General features: G+C 50.9%; 1 protein-coding gene across 2 annotated transcripts in view; it reads left to right on the top strand.

The window, feature by feature from the left end:
- Lrrc27 (leucine rich repeat containing 27) overlaps nucleotides 1–19428 on the top strand; it is a 32385-nt gene extending 12957 nt beyond the window's left edge. The window contains exons 5-11 of one of the 2 annotated variants that reach the window (XM_037209501.1): nucleotides 507–659; nucleotides 2975–3347; nucleotides 4860–5006; nucleotides 7209–7302; nucleotides 13905–14023; nucleotides 15254–15377; nucleotides 19087–19428. In XM_037209501.1, the coding sequence (XP_037065396.1) occupies nucleotides 507–659; nucleotides 2975–3347; nucleotides 4860–5006; nucleotides 7209–7302; nucleotides 13905–14023; nucleotides 15254–15377; nucleotides 19087–19233 (1157 nt within the window). In that variant the 3' untranslated portion in view covers nucleotides 19234–19428. Of the gene's footprint in view, nucleotides 1–506; nucleotides 660–2974; nucleotides 3348–4859; nucleotides 5007–5512; nucleotides 5879–7208; nucleotides 7303–13904; nucleotides 14024–15253; nucleotides 15378–19086 lie in introns of those variants that run through there. The other variant, XM_037209504.1, reaches the window with a different exon arrangement.
- The last annotated feature ends 2336 nt before the right edge of the window (nucleotides 19429–21764 follow it).

Here is a 21764-nt window from a genome sequence, read left to right as displayed (position 1 = left end):
GGCATCTGGGCTGCCTAAGGACAGTGTCTGACACCTGTTTCCTTGGTACAGGTCCTATTTTTCTTTTCTTTCTGTCATACAGCTTTTATGATACAAAATTTTTGGTAATGTAGGCACTGTCTGCTGTGAATTTCACTTGAAGGTTGCTACTGTTTGGTTTGTTTTTTGTTACCATTAACTATCTGTCTCCCCTGAAGAGTTTTGTTCATAATTTTGATTACATTTATTTATTTAGTGAGTGTGCAGTTGTACCATGGCATGAGTCTAGAGGTCAGAGGACAACTTGTAGGAGTTAGTTCTCTCTTTCCACTGTGTGGGTCCCAGGGCTGGAACTCGAGTCATCAGGCTTGGTGGCAAGTGCCTTGACCCACTGAGCCATCTTGCCGGCCCTACCTGAAGAGTTCTTAAAGCAAACCTCAGATATCTGTCATCTGCTCTGCTCTCCTGTCCCTCCTGGGTCCCCCTCTAAGGAGCGGGCAGAATACTGAAGTCTCCCTCCACTGCAGGGCAGGTCACCACACTGAAGGCATTGAACCTGAGACACTGCCCGCTGGAATTCCCTCCTCATCTGATCGTGCAGAAAGGCTTAGTAGCCATCCTGACCTTCCTGCGGATCTGCTCGGTGGAGACTGCCTTTCCAGGAGATGAGTCATCTCAGGGTTTGTAGAGAATTTTCTATGACTAGATGGAGAGGGGAGTGCTGATAGGAACCAGGCAGAGCTCTGTGGGCTCCCGTGGCAAATGCTAACTCCTACATTGGCCCAAATGCCATGTCTTGCCCTGGCTCAAGCCTGCTCTGAGCAGTCCACATCTTCTGGGTAGATGCAGTAAAAGTTTATGGGAGAAGGCAAGTGGAGCAGTCATTGCCTAGTCCAACCCACTAGCAAGCAGCTGCTTTGGGGGGCCTTGTGCTCCCCCAGACAGCTTTTTAAAAAACTCCATGTTGCACATCCTGTTCCTGCCTAGATACCAGGAACTAGCTTAATAAGCATGGTGTCCCCTTATAGGATACTTACTCAACTGTCCCATTTTGTCAACATACTAACCAGCCAGAGAAGAGGGGAGGGGAGGGGGATGGTGAATCAGTCTTTGCCTTGACCCATCATAAATGTCCTGGATTGCAATGTTTTAAAACAATCATATTCATAAAAGGCCTTCATTGGTGTCTCCAGAATCGGCTCTGAGATAGGGATTCAAGGGCCTGTGGATGGTTTTGGAGGTGTCTCAGGAAACTTGAGAGAGAATGGCATTGGACATCATCCAGGGAAGGTGAAGGGCTGTACTTTAACAAGTCCCTAGGAGACTTGTGTGCATGACAACTCAGAGTGCTGGTGCTCAGTCTCAAGGGTGCCTGTGCCTGCATGGGGACCTGGCTGAGGGCTCATCTGTGGGTGGCATCTAATTCCGGTGCCTTAGACTGCCCATGTAAAGGCATACAATTTAGGAAGAGGCAACATGTAGCAGAGACTCTAAGAGGGTGCAAATGACACCGTAAGTCCCCTAAGGGCAGGTCGACAAGGACAGGATAAGAGAGGAAAAGACGTGTAGGAAGCTCTTCATGCCTGTCAGGAGCAGGAATACGCATGGGATTATGGGTTACTGAGAGGCAGGAGGGAGAGTCTGGATGCAGCAACCACTGTGCTAGGGGTGGGGGGCAGGGACTTGGGGCAACACCTGGGGCGCACGGTGCAGGATACTAGAGGGCACACATGTCAGACCCCAACGAGAAAGAAGCATTGTGGCAGCTAGTCTGCACTGTTCAGAAGTGAGGATGCCGTGAAGAGGAGTTAAAGCTGTGCTCCAGACCGGAGGAGCTAAAGGCATAGGAGCTCGAATGCACCACCCTTCCAGGAAAGCACTGGGTCTGAGGCCAGGAAATGGTGCAAGAAGTGTCACTGAGACAGCTGTGGGGGTGCAGGTCCACCGTGACATGACAGATGATGACAGGAAGTCCATGTGACACCCTGGCCCTGTGGTAAAGTTTGTGACTGTCGGTCTCTCCTGCTCTGTGTTTTATTCAGATGCAAGGAAGGGGTGGTCACCGATAGAGTGGCCGAGATGTTTAAGTATTTAAAATCAGGAGATGCTAGATGGTGGGGTCCAGCCCTGTCCAATCCTGCACCTCCTGGCTCGTGGTACAGAGCCCCTACCATCTGAGGGCAAGTTTGCAGCCTGTGTCCCCAGTGGGCATGAGCCACAGTGACTCAGCAGTGAATATTCTTTAGACTTGTCTTTTCTCAGTAGTTCACATGGAATTAAAATCTTTAAAAGTCAGCAAAGCACATGGGATAGCTTTTAATTGGAAATAGACCCGAGATATCTTGGGGTAGCGGGGCAGAAATGCCCATAAGGGTGGCAAGTATGCCTCATGCGCATGGGCTAAAAGATACTGTAGGTGGAGAAGGTGCGAGGGGGTCAGGGCTCTTCAAGCAGTGTGTCCATCCCCTGCCCAGAAGCTGCTGTGGGTCTGTGGCAGCCTGTGGGGTCCTGCTAGTCCGGACCTGACTGGACACCCTCCCTCCTTCCAGACATCTCAGCAAAGGTACAGAGACTGTGGCCCTGGCTGCTGGTTGATATTGGAGAGTGATACTGACTTCCAGGCCACTGTGGTAGGACAAAATGCCTGACAACGGTCACTTAAGGAAGAAAAGCTTATTTTAGCTCGGGGTTTGAGAAGATACACTCCGAGTGGGGAAGTCGTGGCAGCAGGTACAGGAAGCAGCTGGTCATAGTGTGTCTGTGGTCAGGATCAGAAAGGGATGAAGGCTGGTGCTCAGCTCACTTTCTCTCTCTTTTTTTTTATTCCGTCTGGGTGTCCCCTACATTCAGGGTGGATCTTTCCTCCTAGTTAAACCTCTCTGGAACCACCTCCCTGAAACACCCAGAGGTGTGTCTCCTAGGTGATTCTAAATCCAGACAGGTTGACAATGAAGATTGGCCCCACGAGTACTAACATGTCATTTTACTCCACCAGAAGTCTCAGAGGTTAAGACGAGCCTCAAGGACCTTCCGTGCCCTGTACCGGCTCAACCCTGTAAAAGCACGTCCAATGAGAAAGACCTTAATGTCCTGAGCCATGAGGCAGCTGTGGTGAAGGAGAAGGCTGACTTCTTCCCGCCTATGGACAGGCTAGACCTGAGTGAGCTCCGCAAATCCAGTGCCTCCTCCGAGAACTGGCCCAGTGAGGAGGAGATCAAGCGCTTCTGGAAGCTGAGGCAGGAGATTGTGGAGAATGAGAAGGTGGGCGTTCCAGAGAAGAAGCTCTTGGCTGCTGAGCTTCCTCCAAATCTCAGGGCAGCACTAAATGCCAAGGAGAAAAGGCGCCGGAAGCCAGGGCCCACAGGCAGGTAAGGCAGGCTTGCCTGATCTCGCAGAGCTGTAAAGTTATTTTGTAATCATCTAAAGCACAAGGTCCACTTTCTAAAATGCTCATCTGTTCTAAAACCATCATTAGGGGTATGTTGAGTCAGTCCTGAGTATAGGACCAGAACAGACCAGTGTCACTCGGCCTACACTTGGCAGAGTAGGCCATGTAGATGAAATTTGGCTCCGGTGTGGTGTGTGATGTGTGTACATGCAGCTAGTGAGTGTGGTGAGTTTGTGGTGCTGCACATGTAGAGAATGAGAACCAGTGTGCCATCATATCTCAAGGAACAATAATGCGCTCTTGGGATGACAGAGTCTTGGAGCTGATAGTAGCCAGTGGTTTAAAACTCTAGCTGGGCATCTGGGAAGATATCCACAGGAGCTGGGGAGTCTGGAGATGACAGGCAGGGGCCTGCTTGGCCTCTTAAGGTATACTCTGGTTTTGAACATTGTCAATGTTACTTGTGGGGGTGTGTACATGCATATGCATGGGTGTACTTGCCCATGTGTGCACATATGGAGAGTAGGTGATGACTTCGGATGTCTCACTCTCCACCTTGATCTTTGAGACAGGGTCTCTCGCTGAACCTGGAGCTTGCCATTTCTGTTAGTCTGTCTGGCCAACAAGCCCCTAGGATCCATCTGTCTCTGCCCCCACCCCCATAGTACTGGGGCAGCAGGTGTGCACCTCTGCTCTCTCTATGTGAGTTTCCACCTGAGTGCCTGGGAGCCGAGCTCAGGTCTTCAGTCCGTCCAGCGAGCACTTTACCCACTGAGCGGTCTGTGCCATTCCTGGACTCGAACATCTATCAAAACCTGAAAGCATTCACACAGGTTGCAGCCAAGAAGTTTTGGAGTTCTCGGACTCCTGCACTTGTAGCATGTCGTCTTGGTGGCCTGGGACTGCTATAATGTTCTCAGTGCGAAGTCACAAGCAGAGAGCAATAGCATCTACCCTGCTGTTTAGAAACCCTTTTCCTCTCTCACACTGACTGTGATGAATAATTATGATAACTTGTTCCAGCAATCATGGCCACTCTCTAAAAGTACTTCATCAGTTTGTCCCTCTGTCAGACAGAGATACCAGGCCTCAGCCCTGGGAGACTGAGGTGACTTGAGAGCTTGGGGTATTCAGTGTGTGACCACACTCCCTCTGGTTCCCCTGATGACACTGTGCCACCTCCTGGGGATGGTTTGACGATGTCCTTTCCTGTGGACTTCAGTCCAGTAGCTGGTGGACATCTGGAGGCAGCATCCTCAACTGACATGGATCAGTACTGATGCTTTCCCTGGATTGCTATGGCTGGGACCAGTGACTGTTTTTATATCCAATGGACCTCCCAGGCCTGCTTTAAAGCTTTTCTGTTATTTATTGGGGAGGAGTGGGGGTCTTGATTTTGTTTAAATCTGCACATATTCAGCATTGTATCTCCCACAGATGTCAGTGAACATCATAAAGTTACATTTCAGCTATAATCATTTTGTGATTTTAGAAAGAAGTCCACCTCCTTCAAAGGCATCTTTCCCAGCCTCCCTTCAACATACCAAAACACAGTTCATACAAAACGGCTGGAGAGCAATCATATGGCATCCCTCCGGGAGCTCCAAGGGAAGGAGACACTTCTGGAGCAGCGGAGGAGGTGTGCCTGGGATGGGACAGCGTCGGGACTGGGGACCCAGTAGCCAGCTCTGCTGCTATGATTTTGTCACCAGCCTCAGAAGAGGTCTGGTGGCTTCTGTTCTCCTGGCCAGGCTGGCTCACCTTCTCTCATTTGGCATCCCTCACACATTTTGCATAGTCTGTAGTTTTCTGAAATGCCCAGGCTCTTTTCAGGGACTTTTCCTTGGATTTGCACAGCGGTAGTTAATGGGCACCTTTTGGGCAGGTCACTGTCCCCTGCCTGCATTTGCAAGTAAGTGCCTTGGGCTTTTTTGTGCGGGCCCCACCTACCCACCCAAGTGCCTTTCTCCTCCCCTGACCATCTCTAGGGCCAGCCATCATCTCTAAGGAGTGTTGTCAGACCTGACTGGTCACCTGTGAGCTTCTCTCACGTTGGTGGCACAGTGGCACAGTCCCCACCCTTGGTTTCACGTGGCCACTTGTCACCTGTCCCGTTCTCAACAGCTATTCTCCTCTGCCCTCCAGCTCCACTGACAACCCAGCTGTGTCCTGGTACGGGCCCCCTGCAGCCAGCCAGTATGGACCACATCCACAGTGCCACAGGGCCCCAAGCTTCATGGTTGGGTTTGGCCAGTGGGGGGTCCCAGTGGACATGTGCGGTGTGGTGAAAGCAAGGGTAGACTCTGTATGCCCATAGCCTCTGCGAGCCGCCTAGCCATATCCCTCATGACGCCCTTGACTTCACCTCCTGTCCCAATTAGTGTTCCTTATTACTGTCCCTCCCCTGTCCTGTCAGGATCTGGGATCCTGGCCACATCAGGTTCAGATATCTGAAGCCTCCCACTCCTTCCCTCTGAAGCCTGGCTATAAATAAACCTTCTGAGGCCACAATCAGCAATTCTGCCTCTGTTTGTCTGGGCCCTAATGGGGACAGACTGCTCACAAGCAGCGTCTGTGGTGGTCCATGGCCGGAATCATACCAGACACCCTGTAGTTGGTTGTCTTCTTCCACAGTGGGTCAGTCACCTGTGTTGGGAACATGCCTTGTATACAAATAACCAGTGGATTATCTCCACTGTCCTGCCTCCGTGTTGTGGTCCCTTGCTGAGCAGCTATGGGGCACTCACTTGCCCAGTTGGGAGCTTCCTGAAGGGTGAGCAGATCCCTTCTGCTCCCTGTGATGGAGAGGTGGCAGAGGAAATGGAATCCCTTGTTTAGAAGCTAAGTGGAAGATTTGGAGCATGTCTGAACACTGGGGGCTGGGGACTTGGACCTTCTAGGCGGGTGGCAGGACACAGCTTCACCTGGGAGGAGGTACAGGGGAGGACCCAGCTCTCTACCCCATGTTGGAACCCAGGGAGCACTGGTACCTAGACAGGAAATAGTTCAGGAGGGAAAAGAGAGATGGGGAGGCCCAGGCCAAGGCAAGATAAGCATGAACCAGTGCACAGATGTCTCTGAGGAGGGCAAGTAGAGACTGATCTGGAGCAGGATTTGGGGCACCAGCCACTGGAGCTGATGGCTAGAGTTGGTTCCAACAGGCAGGTGGACTTGGGACAGCAGAGGTGGCCTTCATGTAGCAAGGCCTCATTACATCCCTACCACTGTGGCCATTGTGAACACTCCATCCCTAGAGTCTCACTTGGCCCCTGGGGTTTGAGTGAGATGGATGATACACATAATTTAAAGAGAAAGACCAGTCAGTATCTTGTGAGAAGCTGCCATGACCCTGAGCAAGGGTCTGCAGCCTGTGATGCAGTGCCTGCAGCCTAGCTGGTTCCTCCCTGGCCAGGAGGACTTGAAGAACCGGCTGCCACAGCAGGGTATCAACCTGCAGCAGGAAGTGAACCCTGCACCGGGGGGGGTCTCAGTTGGAACCTGCCTACCCCTGTCTCTGCTCAAAGTGACTGGAAGAAGCTCAGCTGAAGGGAAGGGAAGGGAGGAGAGGGGAGGAAAGGGAAGGGAGGGGAGGGGAGGGGAAGGGAGGAGGGAGGGGAGAGGAGGGAAGGAAGAAAGGAAGGGAAGGGAAGAAGGGGAGGGGAGGGGAGGGAAGGGAAGGGAGAAGCGAAGGAAAGGAAGGCACTACCAGCCTCTCACTGACTCTCTAGGGACAGGTCGATGGGAGAAGGCGTGTGAATCTGAAATGACAGCAGATCTCGCAAGCTCTGCTTGAAGTAACCGTATAGCTTGTGACTTTAATGTGACCATGCTTCTTCTCCAGAGACAAGAGAGCTCTGCAGGAGTGGAGAGAGCAGACCCAGCTGATGAGGAGCAGGAGGGAAGTCAATAAATTCCAGCCTCCACATAGGAACATGGTACGTGGCAGGACAGGTGGCCCTGGCCTCGTGTGTGAGCACGGTGGGGCTCACACACAGTGTCTGGGCCATGACCAGGCAGGACATGACCAGGCTGGCCTTTGAGGCTGCCCTCTGCCCACTGACTATTGGTTCCATCTGAAGGACTCAATGTTCTGAGAGGAAAGAGGAAGGACTAGGGGGATGATCCAACACCACTAAGTTGAGCTACGACTGCAGGCATCATCCTGTGAACACTGCACTCGCATGCCAGTCACCTTGGGACCTAAAGAGCAGTAACCTTGCAAACTGTCCCTGACCCCAGGGTCCCCCTCAGGCTGTGTTCCATAGAATGTCTGTGCGGCACCCCTTCTGAATCCCTTCCAGTCTACTTTCAGACCCTGGTCCAGTAGGGCACAGAGAGCTGGCTTCTCCTCCAGAATGTGCCTGGCATCCTCTGTACTTGGGTCCAGGCTGGCAGGGTGCTTCTTTAATCCCAGCACTTGGGAGGCAGAGGCAGGTGGATCTCTGTAGAGTTTGAGGCCAACCTAGTCCACAAAATGAGTTCAAGGACAGCTAGAGCTACACAGAGAAACCCTGTGTCAAAGAGAGAGAGAGAGAGAGAGAGAGAGAGAGAGAGAGAGAGAGAGAGAGGAGGAGAGGAGAACCAAGTTCCTTGTGTCAAGCAAAGTCATTGGTTAAGTCAATAGCTGAAGAAGGTCCCAAGGTTTTGCACGGTCTGTTCTGACCAAGCTATGCTGGCCTGCAGTGAGGCCAGTGTGCACAGTTCAAATCTTCTTTAAAACCAACCAACAAACAAAAACCCCTAAATTTAGAATTTAGAGTAAAGTTCCGATATCAACGCAGAGTTCCGTACATCCCTTCTTCCTTTCCTCTGATGCTGATATCTTTCCAGACCACAGAGCACTACTCAGAATAGGCTTGCCTGCTGCTGCAATATGAAGACCCAAAGGAAACCTGCCCCTCACAAGCTTCTCCGGCAGGGTCCTCTTGTCACCTAGCATTCATGTTCCCTGCTCTGCTCTGCCTGGGTGGCTCTGTCGCTATGTCCTTCTTGACCTGCTGCCTTGGGACAGTGCTGAACGTGATTTTTGTCAGCTGTATCTCCTTCCGATTTCACTTCCTAGGGCTTAGGTAGAGATGTGTATTAGGGGCAAGGATACCACAAAGCACTGTTGTCTCTTTCTCTGAGCAGCTTGCCATGGGTTCATAGTGTACCCAGCTCTGGTCGTTTGAATGACAGTAGCCTCCACGGGCTCATGTGTTTCAAATCTTGTCCACAGTTGGTAGAACTGTTTGGGAAGAATTAGGATACATGGCCTTGTTGGAGGAGGTGTCGCCAGGGCTGTGCTTTGAGGTTTCAAAAGCTCACACCACTCCCAGTTAGCTCTCTTCTGCTCTATGGTTGTCTCAACATGTCAGCTCCCAGCCACTGCTCCAGTGCCTGCCTGTTTGCTGCCATGCTCCCCACCATGATGGCCGTGAACTAACCCACTGAAACTGTAAGCCAGCACCAAATAAGCTCTTCCTCTTATAAGCTGCCTTGGTCAGGGTGTCCCTTCACAGTAATAGAAAAGTAAGGCAACACCAGGCTTGATCCCTTTCAGGGTAGCACATCTGTCCCCTGCAGTCATGCTGACCTCTCCTCCATGGCTGATCCAGGCCTTGAGATTCTTACTGATTCCTACCAGGACCCTTCCTCACCAAATCTGCAGTAGGGCCATGCTGGCAGTGGGCCGTGCCCCTTTGTCGCTGAGTTCTGGTGCAACTTGTCTGAAGCGGAGACCATTGCTGCTGTCTTTGCAGGACCCATGGTCACTGATGTCTGGTGGGGCTCATCTGCAGTAGGGCTGGCGGCTGGTGGCCAGCTAGGGTTCTGTCACTGGGTTTTGTCACCTAACATTCCCCAGGCTGCCATTGTTCATCCTACTCAAAAGAAAGAAAAACCCGCCGGGCGCGGTGGTGGTGCACGCCTTTAAATTCCAGCATTCTGGAGGCAGAGCCAGGCGAATCTCTGTGAGTTTGAGGCCAGCCTGGTCTACAAAGCGAGTTCCAGGACAGGCGCAAAGCTACGCAGAGAAACCCTGTCTCGAAAAAAAAAAAAAAAGAAAGAAAGAAAGAAAGAAGAAAGAAACCATGGAAATGTTTGCTATAGTAGAATGTCCCAAGAGAGTGACAGAAAGTAGAGGGTGGGGCTTTCAAGGTCCGGTGCAGGTAGGGTCCCTGGGTGGTGTGAGTTCCCTCCCTGCTCATGGTCAGCAGAGACATAGCTCTGCCACCTGTGTGCCACTACTCAATCTCTGGACAGAGGGTGACCACCTCCTGGGACGGAAATACAAGAGATTTGGGTGCCTCCAGCCAAAATAGGACCTATTAGCTCCTGTCACATGCACTACTTAGCCAGGAACTCTCAAGAGTAGTTCCTTAAAGTCATCCTGGACCCTGAAACAGGATCTTCCTAAATGATGTAGTCAGGCCCACAGAGGCTTTCAGGGTAAGCATGGTGAAAGCTAGCCTTGGTCACTGTGTTCACCCTGGAGGCCACTCTGTTCTGATCCAGCATGGTAATGCCTTCTGCATGTGTGTGATGTCAGAAAGGGCTGTGTGTGCCTTTCATTTAAAACTGTGTTGTACTATGCAAAGTGTTCACTTTTGTGTCCATCTTGTTTTCTGTGTTCCCAGTTTTATCACATGTATAAAAAAAATTGAAAATATTTCTATCAGGCAGCAGGTAGTGGTGGCACATGCCTTTAATCCCAGCACTGGGGAGGCCAGCCTGGTCTACAGAGCAAGTTCCAGGACAGCCAGAGTTACACAGGTCCCTTGTCTCAAAAACAAAACAAAACAAAAAAACAAAGAAAGAAAGCAAAGAGGTCTGGGAAGAATACTCAGTGGTCAAGAACACTTGCTGCTCTTACAGGGGACCTGAGTTCAGTACCCAGTACTCACATGGCAGCTCACAACGGTCTGTTACTCCAGTTCCAAGGAATCCAGTGACCTCTTCTAGTTCCCTTGGGTACTAGGCATACACATGGTACACATACATACAAGCAGGCAAAGAATTCGGTGCACATAAAATAAAAAGAAATCTTTCTAAAATATTTTAAAAGAAAGCAAAGATTAAAAGAGAATTGATAGCCTGGGCTACCAAGTGAGTTCCAGGAAAGGCGCAAAGCTACAAAGAGAAACCCTGTTTCGAAAAACCAAAAAAAAAAAAAAAAAAAAGAAAGAAAAGAAAAAGAAAGAGAGAGAGAGAGAATTGAACAGAGGATGTGACAAGCAGTTCACAAGAGAAAATCCGAATGACTAGAAATCAGTTTGGTTTGCACTGCCCGACCTGCCCAGCTGAGGACCCTGCATTGCCAACAGTCTGTGAGCACAGCCCCCAGCAGCCTCCTGGAAAACCCTCTTAATAATGGGGCAGGCAGACTGAGGATGCCACTCAGTTGATGAGTGCTTTCCTGGCATGCATAAAACCCTGGGTAAGGGCCCCAGCACCACAGAAACTGGGCATGATATTGGGAGGTGGAGACAGGAGAATCAGCTATGGGTTGAGTTTGAAGCCAGACTGGGCCACGTGATGCCTTGTGTCAGGGTGGAAAAAAATCAACTAGTGTTCTTTGGACACTTTGGAGAGTTCGTTTTTCAGAGATGACAGCAATCTGATTGGAAGCCTGTAAACAAAGATGTTTAGTTGTGTATTTTGTCATCTGCACAGACAAACGTACAGTAGGGACTCACTTAGTAGATGGTGTGTTCCTGTGCCAGCCTAGGGGAAGTTCTCAGCCTGTACAGGCTCCTGCATTTGGGCTGGAGGTCGCTAGAGGGTGCCAGGGTGCTGTGCATGGCTGGAAGCTGATGGGTGGAGCTGATGCTCCAGCCTGGAGCACTGTGTGCCAAGCCCGGGTAGTTAGCACGTGGGGTAAGGAGCTGCCTTTGCAGAGTCCACTTGCCTTGCCTGTGCTTCCTGTGACCCTTACGTGTGCAGGACATATCCCATATCCCAGCAGGCGCTGACTGCTAAAAGATTCTGAGATTGGACACTGGATGGGACTCCAGGTATACTGCCCTATTCAGAAAAGGCTTACATTTCTCTTCTCCATGTTGTTTTGAAACCAACAGCCTTGCCTATGACCTTTGAGCCCATTTTTCTGGGCCTCCATAGCAATTGCATGTTTTCCACTCTCTTGTAAAGCTGGTGAGGACCTCCCCCAGCCACCAACACTCCCTGTGCCTAAAGGTTTGCCAAGTTTCCGAGTATTTACATTATTTTTGTTAGTAGAGAATTGGGGTATTTGGATGCATTTTTCTTGCCTGTGTTTTTCTGTAATAGTAAATTATGTATAGATGAGCTCCCCCCATCCCTGCTCCCCAAATGCCTGCCTTTAGTTCTTAAAACAAGTCATGTCTGACTCTAATGAGGAAAAAGAGAAACCGCCTCGATTTAGCATCATGCCTTTCTTTCTGTTGGAATTTCTTTGGAAGACTTTTGACCTCCTGTGTGCGGCAGCTGTCACAGACAGCAAGCATGTGGTATTCCACCGTGTCCTGGCCCTGTGCATTTCCTGGGTGGGGGTGGCTGTAAAAGAAGGGTGTGGTGACTCCTGTCCCCTAACTGTATCTTCCTGGGTCCTGAGCCTTTCAGGGCGCCAGGAATGCTGGGTTTGAACTGCACCTGGGGGCAGATAAGACCCCAGCCCTGGAAATCATCTGCTGAGAAGGGAAGATGCAGATCTGATAGGGAGCCATAATCTGGCTGAGCTCAAAGTCCACCCCTTGCAGGCAGATAGCACACAGCAGGAACCCCGGGCAGGAGGCTCATCCCCCTCCCCAGGTCTCACACTTCCACTCAGTCTCACTCTGTTTAGTCAGCCTCGGGAGTGCACGCACGCACGCACGTACCCTGAACATTGCAGGCAGATGCACACACACTTAAGCTCCCGAATGTGGGGCTCCGTTAGTTAGTTCCCCACCTCATCCCCCAGAGGCAGCAGTGAGCAGCGCTGGTCACGTGGTCTTTTTTGCCCTTACCAACATGTCCTGTCCAGGCATATCTGCTTGCTGGAGCCACAGAAACAGCTTCAGATGCCATCTGATGGCTCTGCCGAAAGCTGGCCACAACAGCAAAGGCCTGGGAGTAAGATACAAATGTCTCTAGTTTCAACTTCTGTTTCTGCAATCACTAGGATAAAATTCCCTTACCTATAGTATTAAGAGGGGAAAGGCCAGCTCAGGTTCTGAAGGAGCCAGGATTAGGCCTGAGCCTTAGCTTGGCTCTTAAGACTGAGCAGAGCAGGAAAGGCACAGAGGGACAGGGTGGCCATGGGGAGTGGGGATCAGACAGGAGGTCTCCAGTCATAGCCAGAGGAGACTTTGAAGACTAGCCTGGAGCTGGTGTGTCTGTGACATAGAGGCCCTGGAGGAAGGCCACAGCAGTCAGGAGACAGGGTGACCCAGGCTATAGGGCAGAAGGCAGGGCTGCTGGGAAGAGAGACTATGTCTACATGAGCCACAGTGAGTAAGGAAGGCCAAATGGGGCATGAGTGGCCATCAATCGGAGTAACATCAGGCTGTCCAGAAATAAGGAGTGTGCCTGGGGTGCTGTGGGGAGTGGGTGTGTTTCCATGGCTCCAGGTAGCCCATTAACATCACAAAGGGCACAGAAGTTTCTGCTTTGGGCTGGGCCCCTCTCCCCATGCTCTGTTCCTACAATTTAGTGAAATCCGAGATGGGAACCTCTGTGGCAATATGGTAGTAGGGCTGTGGAATGTCCTGGAAGCACACTGAGAATACTCTGGCCTGGGGAAAGATCTCGTACTACTTGGCCTTGAGGGCTGTGGAGTGCAGGGGGCTGGGGTACGAATGGGCACATCTAGACATGCCCTGGTGTCCTTCAGGATGCAATTTCTTTATGGGGGAGGGGGGAACTGAGTCATTTACAGGTTTGTCACCTGTCCTACCCAAGATGTCTAGATCTATGGCCAGCAGCTCTGTCCTGCAGGCTGGCAAGTTCAAGGCCTGGACTTTGTATACTTGGTCTGTATTAGCACTTATGTACGAGCTTGAAACTTTGTGACTTAACACTAATTTGGGTCCTGTTACAATAATGTGTTTTCTGTCATGTGACAGAGTCTCAGGGTATCTATCCTAGGTCAACTGTAGCAATCTTGAGCACACCCAGGGTCCCTTGCTCTGTACTGCCTCCACTCCAGCTTAGATTGTTGGGGCATTTGAGAGATGTCTGAATCAAGGACCAAGAGGGGAGTGACTGTTAGTTAATAGGACAGGATGCCTATTTAAGAACGCCCCCACCAGGCAGCGGTGGCACACGCCTTTAATCCCTGCACTCGGGGAGGCAGAGGCAGGCGGATCTCTGTGAGTTCGAGGCCAGCCTGGGCTACCAAGTGAGTTCCAGGAAAGGCACAAACCTACACAGAGAAACCCTGTCTCGAAAAACAAAACAAAAACCAACAACAAAAAGAATGTCCCCTCTGGGTGGCCTAGCAGGGTGAAGGGCAAGCTCATGAGTCGGGCAAGTGGGCCTGTGGGGGAAGAGCAGCCTTTTCACGCATTGCTGGAAATACCTTGTTGCATTTTTCTAGATGGCATCAAAGATTCCCTTTGCCACAGATCTGCTGGAGCATGGGAAAACGCCAGTGAATCCATTCGGGAAAGCGAAGCACAGCAAAGAGGGGCCAGCACAAAGCAGTGCAGAAATGAGGTGGGTGACAGTTCTGCCTTCCGGGGCCCCCAGCTCAGTGCCGCAGGCTGCCCGAGGCATGCGTCAAGGGCCACTGACTGTCCAGCCATGTGGGAGCACTCAGTATAGTGGGTGATCTGGAAAGACCCGCTCCCCACCCTTGGCGTTCCGTTGCCCCGCCAGATGACCAGTAGGACTCAGAAGACGCCCACTACAAGGGTGCAGCTGCAGGCCCCACCGGCCCCACCCTGCCCTGGTTGGTCTGGTGTCTGAGCACTTGTCTCCCCCTCAGCCCTGTCTCTTCAGCTCTTAGGACTACATCTAGCCGTCCCTTCATGGTGTTCTGGGCATGGCTTCTGCCAAAAGATTCCATGGAAGAAAAGGCAGGCGAACACATGAAAAGACCAGTTCATGGTTCCTTAGAATTTGACCGAGTCTCTGGCCTAGGAGTCACCAGATTGCTAATGGGGATGGTAGTCTGGCAATTGTCCTAAGAGCTTAGGCTAGCTGGCAGAGCCATCTGGAGCTCAGGAGAGCATTGGGTAAGCTGGGTGTCAACAATGGACCAATGGGAGATGGGAGATGGGAGATCCCTGAGCCAAGCCACTGGGACATTGTAGAAGCGGTAACAGGGTCCAGGGCGGGTGGCAGAGGACTAGGGGGAGGGGGCTCCTGGCATTTAGCCAAAGGTTCCTGGCCTCTTTCTGCCATTCTAAATCATTGTATTTACTGTTCACAAATAGCAACCTTGGAGTCTCAGCCCAATGTTAACAGAGATAGAGATATATTAAAAAAAAAAAAACCAACTCAGGTCCATGAGATATTCTGCTCTGTCTAAAGGTTCAGTAAGACTGTTTTACCTATGAAAAGGAATACTGTTCTCCACATGCATAAAACAGGCTCTTAAAAACAGGCACAGCCTCGTATCTTCTGTAACTGAAGTTAGAGATGGTTGTTAGCTACCATGGGGCTGCTGGGAACCAAACCTAGGTCCTGTGTAAGCTCCACGGGGCTCTTAACCTCTAAGCCATCTCCCCAGCCCCAACTTGAGGGTGTCTGAGCATAGTGGCCCTGTGGGTAAAGATGTTGCCTCAAGCCCAGCGTCTCTAGAGGGAGGCAGGGAAGCCATGTCATTGACACCTGGTGCCTCAGATGGCTCCTGGGCTGCAGGGGAAGAGGTACTTTCTCTATAGTTGGAATGAGGACGCTAGCCTAAGGCCAGCATCCGAGCAGCCAGTGTCTGTGTCCCAGTGCCTCGCCACTAGCAGAGCTGGAGGAGAAGATAAGGCGTCACACGCAGCAGATCCGTACTCGCAACTTTCTGGGTACCAACCCACTGCAAGACATGAAGATGGCCAGCCAGGACCTGGAAACTGTGAGTATCTGTTGCCCTACTTGGGAATGCCTCACTAATGGAAGAGAATTCTTTATATAACTGTCAAGCAGGTACCCTCCCACAATGTGGGTTGCCTGCCGTGTATGTATTAGGAGACTCCAGCAAATACCCTGGCCACGTTGTTAGTCCTCAGCTGCACTAGACGTAACGGAACGAGCATGATAGCTTAGGGCCTCTGAGGACGGTGCCAGTCCATCCCACAAGTCTGTGTAGTCTTTGCTTAAGGCTTCACACCCAGAGAGCGAGCTGAAGCCCTGTTTTGGCTGAAATGGGAGCTGCTTAGAGAGGGCTCCTTGCTGTTGCCTGAGAAGAAAACAGTGTGCCGGATCCACGGGGATCTGAATGACCACACCCCTGAGCTCCTAAACAGCAAATTGTGCCCCTAAACCCTTCCCAGACTCTGCAGTCTAACCATGTTCCCACCTAGTGACGGATACCATCAGCCCCCACCTTTGTGCCTCAGTGTCCCTGCTTGTGAGAGGATCACAGAGTGGAGGCCCTTCCTGCCCTGATAGGAAACTAACAGAAGGAAAAACTGGGTTTGTGACAGTGTCACCTGGGTGCCTGTGACGCCACCATGGCTTAGTTCCAGGTTACTCTGTCACTGACTCAAGACCAGGCTTTCTCCGCAGCCCGGCTGCAGCTCCGTCTCTGTTCTGTCCAGATGGACAAAGTAAACACAAACCCACCATGAACCTTCCACGCCAGCACACGTGCACCCAGATTAATCATCACCCACCACAGTAGGAAGAAACAAAACGGATGCTGCCCTTCCAGACAGGGAAAGGAGGCAAGACAGCTTTGAGGTGAAAGTCGTGGATGCCCAGTAACAGTTGCAGGGAGTCTAAGGCACTGGGCTCTGGCCTGCCAGAGATGCCACACCCCTGGCTTTCAGTCACTGTTACCTGACCTTTGGCATAATAGCTGAGCCTGTATCCTAATACATACTGAGGCCAGGAAAGTTTTGTAAGAAGAAAGTCCCTGAGGTATAATATTAAGAGCCTGCTGAGAGAGAGAAAACACTACCAGTTATGAGATCCATTCTACAGAACCCTAAAACACAAGAATGCAAACCCAGACCAAACCCCAGCATGGACTTGGTATGAAGTCCCCACTCTCCCACAGAGAGGCTATTGGCAAATGACAGGTGTGTGAGGACGCCCTAGGGGTCTGCCCCCGGGTGGTAGTCAATTAACTACACTGCAGGGAGCCACACATCAGAGAACATTTGGGCAGCACAGATTGGTCTTAATGAGGTTTTTTTTGGGGGGAGGAGGGGCACAAAGTCAGGTGGGTAGGGGGGAAGTGTGGATTTGGGAAGGGTTGGAAGAGGGGGGTAAATACAATTAAAACATGATGGACAAAATTCTCAAAGAATTAATAAAATGTTTTTTTTAAAAAGGATGCAAACCGCCAGGCAGTGGTGGCGCACGCCTTTAATCCCAGCACTCGGGAGGCAGAGGCAGGCGGATCTCTGTGAATTCTAGGCCAGCCTGGGCTACAGAGTGAGTTCCAGGACAGGCTCCAAAGCTACACAGAGAAACCCTGTCTCGAAAAACAAAACAAAACAAAACAAACAGTGCACAGTAGAGCTGGAGTACTTGCTGCTCTTCCGGAGGATCTAAATTCAGTTCCCAGCACCCACATAGTGGCTTGCAACCATCTGTAACTTTAATTCCAAGGGAACTAGTGTAACCTCTGACCTCCATGGCACCAGGCACTTATGTGGTGCACATACATATATGCAGGCAAAACACTCATCCACATAAAACAAATGCATTTTTTAAAAAAATTAGAAGAGGGGGAGGAGGGGAGGAAGGAAGGAAGAAGGAAGGAAGGAAGGAAGGAAGGAAGGAAGGAAGGAGAAGCATGAAGTACTTGATAGCATTAACCCCGGTCATTGGTGGAAACAAGTGCTGTTATGAACCAGGACAAGTACCTGGAGGTGAAATCAAGTAAATCCCCCAGGAAGTAGAATGAAAAGGAAGATGGACAACAGAACTGAAACAAGATTTTAAGACAGCAACAACTAGCAGATCGATCTGAGAGGTTCAACATGTGCTAGCAAATTTCAGAAGGTGTCAGAGTAAGTGAGAGGAACATTTAGAGAGAAAGAAAGGGAAGGAAGGAAGGGAGAGAGAGAGAGAGAAGGAGGGAGGGAGGGAGGGAGAGAGAGAAAGAAAGGAAGGAAGGAAGGAAGGAGAAAGAAAGAAAGAAAGAAAGAAAGAAAGAAAGAAAGAAAGAAAGAAAGAAAGAAAGAAAGAAAGAAAGAAAGAAAGAAAGAAAGAAAGAAGAAGAAAAGAAAAAGAAAAATCAGCTTTCCTAGCATTCATGAAACCCTGGGTTTGGTCCATAGCACATGGGACTTGGTGGCCCATGCTCACATTTAGGAGTAGAGGGAGGAGGGTTAGGAGCCCCAAGGCTGCATAGTGAGGCTCAAGCCAGAGGGAGGCTACACAAGACTCTGCTGGAAAGAAAAGAAAGTACAATTAGAGAAAGGGTTCCGATGGTCCACATGTCAGTAGCTTGATGTCCTGGCCAAGGACTAGACAATCCTATTGTTAGATGGATCGTGGAGGTTGAGGCCGGAGCAGCATAAATTCCACTGTAGACAATCCTTTGAAAATGTTGCTTCCTGCCCAGCCTCTCTAGGGGTTGTGGAATGAATTCTGCCTGAAGGGAGTTGTCTGGGAGGGGTAAGCAGAGCAAGGGGGAAAAAATGCCCCAGGCTGCTTGCCAGGGAACCAGAGACTCTGGCCAGAAGTTCCTCTCAGGAGACAGGTTTGTCCAGGGGAAGAGACTAGGGAGGGATGTCCCATTCAGGAACACTGAATGACAGGCACAAAAGAAGCAGCACAGGTCTAAGAAGAGGCCCCACGAGGCAAAGCTACAGATGGGCACTAACAGGGCCGGCAGCAAACAGTACTAACTGGTGTGGTGTGGACCTGAGAATGGTCACACCCACAGCTTGGCTGGCGCTTCTCTGGGAAAACTGTCCCTCAGGGCCAGTCCAAGATGGCGCGGCTGGGCTTGAGGAGACAAGCAGAAAGGGTGGAGGGATGAGCTAAGGTCTCCACCCAAGGATCAGGCAGCTGTCCACCTCAGGCAGAGAGACACTGGGCAGGCAGAGGTGAGAAGCGCTTGGTCACTGATAACACTGCCCCCCTGTGAGCACCAGTGGCCTCCGGTTTCCCCTTTCCTGACCGGCAGATGGGCTGGGGAATGTGGGACTCAAAGCACACACCTGATTCCAAGCTGGGCCGTGTCCTTCCTTGGCCCTCTCTGTCTGTCTGGCTCTGTTCCTGGGCAGTTAGAAATCTTGGCTGGATTGTGTTTAGGGGGATATCCCACCACAAGCCCCAAGGGCATGTGTGGCACCAGCCCCAGGATTCTCTCTCTCCTTATTCGCACTGCTGCCGGCACAGCCGACTTGAGGGGATGCTGTGGGGACACCACGGCACGTGGCCCACAAGGTTAACTCGGTGTGGAAGCATCCACAGGTACAAGGGCTGTCAGGGGTCCAGGTGGTGTGGCCCCTCCGCATCACTGAGGAGACAACAACACTAAGATGCAGCCTGTGGGTGCTTGGGGAGAAGGCAGCCTGAGTGCTCCTGCACATACCCCAACCAACGTGGGCGTCCACTTGTCCTGCCTGTCTAACTCACATCTCCTCGTCTTCTCCTCAAAGGCCAAGAAACTTCATGAGGAATTAAGGAAACTGAAACTGGAGATGACCTTGAACAAAGAACATTCATTTGCAACTTTCCCCGGAAACCTTTCGCTTCACCCACCAGCATCACAGCCCCAAAATATATTTTTTAACACAAAATACTAGGAAAGTGGTGTTGTCAACAGGGATGACAAGTACCTCCCACAGTGAGGAGCTGCTGTCCCCTCCGTGGGGTGGGGACGGGGAGGAGGGCGACTAGTGGGGTCTTCAGCTGCTCCACAGGCTGCGGCCTCTGAAAAGCCTGACTCCTTTCAGAGACTGTAGGTTGAACTGCATTAAAAGGAAGAATGCTGTAAGCAAGCCTAACTGTTCTCTTCTGTCCCTGTGTCCACTAGTCCGGTTGGCCGGGGTCTTCAACCAAAGCCGGTGTCCTGGTTTCCGTTGACCCAGTGGGAAGGGGAGGCTACTGGCCGGACTGTTCCAGCTCCATCTTCATTCAGATGGGGCTCAGTGGCACATGCCATCTTGTTCAAACTGCAGTGTCCTTTGTCTGCACAGGGACAGTGATATCTAGCCCCAGGTCCTGATATCTACCCCCGGACCCACCCACCACCACCACCACCACCACCACCACCACCACCACCACCACCACCCACCCCCCCCCACCCCCCCCACCCCCGTCGCCACCACCAAAGTTAAAACCTCGTCTTGATACCACTCCCACCCACCCCCACCCCACCCCTGTAATCCTCCTGCCACTCGTTCAGGGGCTGCATGGCAGGTTCCAGCTCTGCATGTGACTATAAACTCAGGGCTTTTGCTTCAGGATGTTGGGAGCAGACACAGAACTATTCAGACTTTGTTTCCTCTTGCGTCAGTGCTGGTTAACAGGGTCCCCTTTTGAATTTCCTAGTCTTGTAAACAAGAGAATTTGAAAACATGTTTGAAGGGCTAGAGAGATGGTGGTTCAGAGAAGTGAGAGCATTGGCTGCTCTTCTAGAGGGCCCGCACGGCAGCTCACAGTCAGCTGTAACTCCAGATCTAGGGGATCCCCTAGTTCTAGGGACACCCCACTCTGGCCTCTGTGAGCCCAAGGTGCACAAATATATATGTAGGCAACACACACACACACACACACACACACACACACACACACACCAAATAAAAGTAATTTTTAAAAAGGACTTGGAAGGAAGCCCAAAGACCATTTTATTAGAGTTTGAGAGAAAAACAAGGCAGGAAAGCTAGAAATCCCTGCAGCTTCAGGGACAAGGGAGAGGAATAAGAAAACCATTCCTTTAAAATATCATTATATGTGTGTTGTGTTGTGCGTGCGTGCGTGCGTGCGCGTGCGCGTGCGTGCGTGCGTGCGTGCGTGTGTGTGTGTGTGTGTGTGTGTGTGTGTGTGTGTGTTCACGCTTGTGTGGATGCACGAATACGTGGAGGGCAAAGGACACTTTGAGGGAGTCAGTTCTCTTCTTCATCATGTTCATCATGTGGGTTCCTAGGGAATGGAGTTCTGGTCATCAGCCTTGGCAGCAGGGACCTTTACTGGCAAAGCCATCTTGCTAGTCCAAGAGATGTCGTCCTTAAATTAGTGATAATCAGCTGGGAGCAGCTGCATGGGGTGGAGGGCGGCCTGCGGAGAAGAGTGAGAATGCCCTGTGGGTTAGGGCAAGCAGTCTTAGGAGTTTGGCTGACTTTCAAAAAAGACAAAAAGAGGGAGGAGGAGGAGGCCAGAGAGATGGCTCAGCTGTGACTGCATGCTGACAAGCCTGGTGGCCTGACTTCAGTCCCCAGAGCCGACATGGTAGGAAAGAACCAATTTATGCTAGTTGTCTTCTGACCATCACAGGGTGCCCTGGCACACATTGGCACACACACACACACACAGATTAAAAATAATTAAAAAAAAATTTTTTTTTTCGAGACCAGGTTTCTCTGTGTAGTTTTAGTGCCCGTCCTGGATCTTGCTTTGTAGACCAGGCTGGCCTCGAACTCATAGAGATCCACCTGTCTCTGCCTCCCAAGTGCTGGGATTAAAGGCGTGCACTGCCACCGCCCAGCAATTTTAAAATTTTTTAATTAAAAGAGGAGGCTGGGTGTGAGTGGTGGTACACAACTTTAATCATTGTACTCAGGAAGCAGAGGCAGTGGATCTCTTGAGTTCTAGGTCAGCCTTGGTCTAAAGAGCAAATGAAACCCTGTCTCAAAAAAGAAAGGAGGAAGAGAAGAGGGAAAAAGTTATACTTTTTGAGTGAGAACTCAGAAAAACAAAGCAGACAGGCTTAGCAGCAGAGCTCTGTGAGCCACTGCAGTGAGAGGTCGTCTTCTGGCAGGTGCAGTGTGCACTCGGTTTAGAGAAAATTATCCCTCCTGTCTCCTTAACAGGTCTCTAGATTGGTTACTTGGCCAAGTGATTGGCAGGCCAAGTTGGGTAAACTCTTCAGGGAGTCTTTGCAATCTCATGATCCTTTGGGCAGTATCGAATGCCATGTCTCCTCCGCCTGGGGCCAAAGATACAACTCAGATCTTATCCTTTTAACTAAAAGTCATTTAACAGGAAACATTAAAAATAACTAAAAAGAAAAGGGGTTGGTGGGCGGTCCTAGCCATCAAACCTTACAAGCCAAGTTCAATCTCTGAAACCCAGTTTTTTATAAATCATCTTAAGCCAAATGCAGTGATGTACACCT

The sequence above is a fragment of the Peromyscus leucopus genome, chromosome 1, assembly GCF_004664715.2.
Source record: "Peromyscus leucopus breed LL Stock chromosome 1, UCI_PerLeu_2.1, whole genome shotgun sequence".
Lineage (NCBI taxonomy): Eukaryota > Metazoa > Chordata > Mammalia > Rodentia > Cricetidae > Peromyscus > Peromyscus leucopus.
Note: the sequence above shows the minus strand (reverse complement) of the source record. Positions and strands in the feature narration are given on the sequence as shown.